Here is a 6000-nt window from a genome sequence, read left to right as displayed (position 1 = left end):
CTCTGTTCACAAACACAAACACACCCTACAGAGCCCCAGGACAGCAGCACAATTACACCCAACCAAATCATGAGAAAACAAAAAGATAATTACTTGACACATTGGAAAGAATTAACAAAAAAACAGAGCAAACTAGAATGCTATTTGGCCCTAAACAGAGAGTACACAGTGGCAGAATACCTGACCACTGTGACTGACCCAAACTTAAGGAAAGCTTTGACTATGTACAGACTTAGTGAGCATAGCCTTGCTATTGAGAAAGGCCGCCGTAGGCAGACATGGCACTCAAGAGAAGACAGGCTATGTGCTCACTGCCCACAAAATTAGGTGGAAACTGAGCTGCACTTCCTAACCTCCTGCCAAATGTATGACCATATTAGAGACACATATTTCCCTCAGATTACACAGACCCACAAAGAATTAGAAAACAAATCCAATTTTGATAAACTCCCATATCTACTGGGTGAAATTCCACAGTGTTCCATCACAGCAGCAAGATTTGTGACCTGTTGCCACGAGAAAAGGTCAACCAGTGAAGAACAAACACCATTGTAAATACAACCCATATTTATGTTTATTTATTTTCCCTTTTGTTCCTTAACTATTTGCACATCGTTACAACACGGTATATAGACATAATATGACATTTGAAATGTCTCAATGCTTTTGTAACTTTTGTGAGTGTAATGTTTACTGTTAATTTTATATTGTTTATTTCACTTCTGTTTATTATCTATTTCACTTGCTTTGGCAATGTAAACATATGTTTCCCATGCCAATAAAGCCCTTAAATTGAAATTGAGAGAGAGCAGGGAGGGAGAGAGAGAGAGAGAGAGAGAGAGAGAGAGAGAGAGAGAGAGAGAGAGAGAGAGACAGACAGACAGAGAGAGAGAGAGGAGAGAGAGAGAGAGAGAGAGGGAGAGAGAGAGACAGAGAGAGACAGACAGAGAGAGAGAGCGAGAGGAAGAGAGAGAGACAGAGAGAGAGAGAGAGAGAGAGCAGAGAAAGAGCAGAGAGGTGGTGACTTCATTCCCCTCTTTCACAAAACCTTCCCCTTTTCCCCTCCTCCTCCTTCTCCTCTCTCTGTGTCCCTGGCTGTGTGTCAGGGTGTTTCAGCAGCATTATGCCTGCAGTGTTCCTCCTGCTCAGAACCCTCCTCTCCAGTAGACTGATAGGATCCCTGCTCCAGTTCCTCAGGAGGACTCTGTCCTCAACCTTCAGCCACGTGGGAGCCGCGCTGAGATACGTCTGGGACAGGATCAGCTCTCAGGAGTCTAAAGAAGCCATCCTGGGCTGTGTGCTGTGTCTCCTTAACATGCACAAGAAGGTGGATCAGCCAGCAGCTGACTCTCACTGAGTCACTCTCTTGGCTTTCCTCTTCAGAAAGAAAGAGAGAGAGAGGACGAGAGAGAGAACAAGAGAGAAAGAGGAAGAGAAGAGAGAGAGAACAAGAACAAGAAAAAGAGTGAGAGAGAGAGAGAGAGAGAGAGAGAGAGAGAGAGAGAGGGAGATATAACAAGAGCGAGAGGAAGAGAGAGAGAACAAGAGAGAGAGAGAGAGAGAGAGAGAGAGGGAGATAGAACAAGAGCGAGAGGAAGAGAGAGGGAACAAGAGAGAGAGGAAGAGATAGAGAAGGAGAGAGAGGAAGAGAGGGAGCTTTCTCTGGTGAGCTCTTTCTTCTCTTTTCTTTCACCCCTTGTTTAGTGTGTGTGAGAGAGAGAGAGAACAAGAGAAGAAGGGAGGTTTCAAAACTTGAATAGCTTTAATTTGGACTGTAGTATTTCTCTTAGCAGAGTGGAGCTGCCTGATTCAGGTGAACGAGACTGTATTTCTCTGTGTGGACCGTATAGTACCGCTGGGCTAACCATGTCAGAGAGCATCGTTAGGAAGATACAACCCTTCACCATAGGAACCAGGCTCTCCGTCTCTGGACCTGCCACCAGGTCTAAAGGTCCAAACTTCCCCCAGAGGCCGTCCTGGCAGAGCGACCGGGTCTCCCTCTACCTCAGCCAGGTGCAGGTGAGTGTGGCTACTCCTCATCTAGCTCCCCTTGCTAACCGGACCACCCCAACATCTGTACCTGTTAAACAGCAGCAGGAGGACATATCTACCCAGGACCACCGGAACCAGAATACCATGTCTGTGTCTCCCAACTCTCACCGGAGCTCTGTCTCTCCTACCGCCACATCCAGATCCATCAGCAAGATCACCATCTCTGGGAGCCCAGAAGACAGCTCCTGGAGGAGACAGGAGGAGTCAGACCACAGGGTGGTCATTGAGAAGGAGGACAGCTCCTGGAGGAGACAGGAGGAGTCAGACCACAGGGTGGTCATTGAGAAGGAGGACAGCTCCTGGAGGAGACAGGAGGAGTCAGACCACAGGGTGGTCATTGAGAAGGAGGACAGCTCCTGGAGGAGACAGGAGGAGTCAGACCACAGGGTGGTCATTGAGAAGGAGGACAGCTCCTGGAGGAGACAGGAGGAGTCAGACCACAGGGTGGTCATTGAGAAGGAGGACAGCTCCTGGAGGAGACAGGAGGAGTCAGACCACAGGGTGGTCAGTATAGGACCAGGACCGGGACGACCCCATGTCACAGGAACTCCCGGATCAGAAAACATCAACAACAACAACAACAACAACAACATCAGCAGCTCCAAGCAACAGCTGCCCAGAATAGTGGGAGTCAGCTGTGAGAACCAACCCAGCTCACATATTAAGGTAGGTACACAACATCAATGGTTGTTGCACTGTGTCTAATGTGATTGTGTCATCAGATTGCAGAATAGCTTGTCTATTAAAGTTTCATGAATAACCTTGAACTGATTCTCTTTCGTGCCAATAGACGCCTAATAGAGAAGCCTAATCAACAGTATAATTACACATGGATATGCAGGTTCATAGTTATCAATGGCAAAATAATTAGTTTTTCATTCAAAGGTGGACTGGAATGAAAACGTTTTCTGCCTTGCTTCCAGTCCGTTAGTTCCTTATGTATTATATCACAAGCATTTCGCTACATCCGCAATAACATCTGCTAACCGTGTGTATGTGACCAATATCATCTGCCAACCATGTGTATGTGACCAATAACATCTGCTAACCATGTGTATGTGACCAATAACATCTGCTAACCATGTGTATGTGACCAATATCATCTGCCAACCATGTGTATGTGACCAATAACATCTGCTAACCATGTGTATGTGACCAATAACATCTGCTAACCATGTGTATGTGACCAATAACATCTGCTAACCATGTGTATGTGACCAATAACATCTGCTAACCATGTGTATGTGACCAATAACATCTGCTAACCATGTGTATGTGACCAATAACATCTGCTAACCATGTGTATGTGACCAATAACATCTGCTAACCATGTGTATGTGACCAATAGCATCTGCTAACCATGTGTATGTGACCAATAGCATCTGCTAACCATGTGTGTGACCAATAACATCTGCTAACCATGTGTATGTGACCAATAACATCTGCTAACCATGTGTATGTGACCAGTAACATCTGCTAACCATGTGTATGTGACCAGTAACATCTGCTAACCATGTGTATGTGACCAATAACATCTGCTAACCATGTGTATGTGACCAGTAACATCTGCTAACCATGTGTATGTGACCAGTAACATCTGCTAACCATGTGTATGTGACCAATAACATCTGCTAACCATGTGTATGTGACCAGTAACATCTGCTAACCATGTGTATGTGACAAATAACATCTGCTAACCATGTGTATGTGACCAGTAACATCTGCTAACCATGTGTATGTGACCAGTAACATCTGCTAAACATGTGTATGTGATCATTAACATCTGCTAACCATGTGTGTGTGACCAATAACATCTGCTAACCATGTGTATGTGACCAATAACATCTGCTAACCATGTGTATGTGACCAGTAACATCTGCTAACCATGTGTATGTGACCAGTAACATCTGCTAACCATGTGTATGTGACCAATAACATCTGCTAACCATGTGTATGTGACCAGTAACATCTGCTAACCATGTGTATGTGACCAATAACATCTGCTAACCATGCGTATGTGACCAGTAACATCTGCTAACCATGTGTATGTGACCAGTAACATCTGCTAACCATGTGTATGTGACCAATAACATCTGCTAACCATGTGTATGTGACCAATAGCATCTGCTAACCATGTGTATGTGACCAATAACATCTGCTAACCATGTGTATGTGACCAATAACATCTGCTAACCATGTGTATGTGACCAGTAACATCTGCTAACCATGTGTATGTGACCAGTAACATCTGCTAACCATGTGTATGTGACCAATAACATCTGCTAACCATGTGTATGTGACCAATAACATCTGCTAACCATGTGTATGTGACCAATAACATCTGCTAACCATGTGTGTGTGACCAATAACATCTGCTAACCATGTGTATGTGACCAATAACATCTGCTAACCATGTGTATGTGACCAGTAACATCTGCTAACCATGTGTATGTGACCAGTAACATCTGCTAACCATGTGTATGTGACCAATAACATCTGCTAACCATGTGTATGTGACCAATAGCATCTGCTAACCATGTGTATGTGACCAATAACATCTGCTAACCATGTGTGTGTGTGACCAATAACATCTGCTAACCATGTGTATGTGACCAATAACATCTGCTAACCATGTGTGTGTGACCAATAACATCTGCTAACCATGTGTATGTGACCAATAACATTTGCTAACCATGTGTGTGTGACCAATAACATCTGCTAACCATGTGTATGTGACCAATAACATCTGCTAACCATGTGTATGTGACCAGTAACATCTGCTAACCATGTGTATGTGACCAGTAACATCTGCTAACCATGTGTATGTGACCAATAACATCTGCTAACCATGTGTATGTGACCAATAGCATCTGCTAACCATGTGTATGTGACCAATAACATCTGCTAACCATGTGTGTGTGTGACCAATAACATCTGCTAACCATGTGTATGTGACCAATAACATCTGCTAACCATGTGTGTGTGACCAATAACATCTGCTAACCATGTGTATGTGACCAATAACATCTGCTAACCATGTGTATGTGACCAATAACATCTGCTAACCATGTGTATGTGACCAATAACATCTGCTAACCATGCGTATGTGACCAATAACATCTGCTAACCATGTGTATGTAACCAATAACATCTGCTAACCATGTGTATGTGACCGATACAATTTGATTATATTTTTATTGGGTGCTAAACACTAATTTCTCATGAGTATAAATATCAGCTATGAAAAATGTGAACACCAGTGCGGTGTGGTCAGTCAATTTAATAATCACACACACCTTCAGGGCAGTTTTGCATGATGTGGTGTCAGGGTGTTTAGCAGGGTGTGGTGTCAAGGAGTTTAGCAGGGTTTGGTACCAGGGTGTTTAGCAGGGTTTGGTATCAGGGTGTTTAGCAGGGTTTGGTATCAGGGTGTTTAGCAGGGTTTGGTATCAGGGTGTTTAGCAGGGTTTGGTATCAGGGTGTTTAGCAGGGTTTGGTATCAGGGTATTTAGCAGGGTGTGGTGTCAGGGTGTTTAGCAGGGTTTGGTATCAGGGTGTTTAGCAGGGTTTGGTATCAGGGTGTTTAGCAGGGTTTGGTATCAGGGTGTTTAGCAGGGTTTGGTATCAGGGTGTTTAGCAGGGTTTGGTATCAGGGTGTTTAGCAGGGTTTGGTATCAGGGTGTTTAGCAGGGTTTGGTATCAGGGTGTTTAGCAGGGTGTGGTGTCAAGGAGTTTAGCAGGGTTTGGTATCAGGGTATTTAGCAGGGTTTGGTATCAGGGTATTTAGCAGGGTTTGGTATCAGGGTGTTTAGCAGGGTTTGGTATCAGGGTGTTTAGCAGGGTTTGGTATCAGGGTGTTTAGCAGGGTTTGGTATCAGGGTGTTGAGGAGGGTTTGGTATCAGGGTGTTTAGCAGGGTTTGGTATCAGGGTGTTTAGCAGGGTTTGGT

General features: G+C 44.4%; 1 protein-coding gene across 7 annotated transcripts in view; it reads left to right on the top strand.

The window, feature by feature from the left end:
- Window positions 1–1352: 1352 nt before the first annotated feature.
- LOC135505297 (uncharacterized) overlaps window positions 1353–6000 on the top strand; it is a 117118-nt gene continuing 112470 nt past the window's right edge. For all 7 annotated transcript variants that reach the window (XM_064924544.1, XM_064924545.1, XM_064924546.1 and 4 more), the window contains exon 1: window positions 1353–2718. In XM_064924544.1, coding sequence (XP_064780616.1) covers window positions 1867–2718 — 852 coding nt within the window. In that variant the 5' untranslated portion in view covers window positions 1353–1866. The remainder of the gene's footprint in view (window positions 2719–6000) is intronic.

The sequence above is a fragment of the Oncorhynchus masou genome, chromosome 18 (genome assembly GCF_036934945.1).
Source record: "Oncorhynchus masou masou isolate Uvic2021 chromosome 18, UVic_Omas_1.1, whole genome shotgun sequence".
NCBI lineage: Eukaryota > Metazoa > Chordata > Actinopteri > Salmoniformes > Salmonidae > Oncorhynchus > Oncorhynchus masou.
Note: the sequence above shows the minus strand (reverse complement) of the source record. Positions and strands in the feature narration are given on the sequence as shown.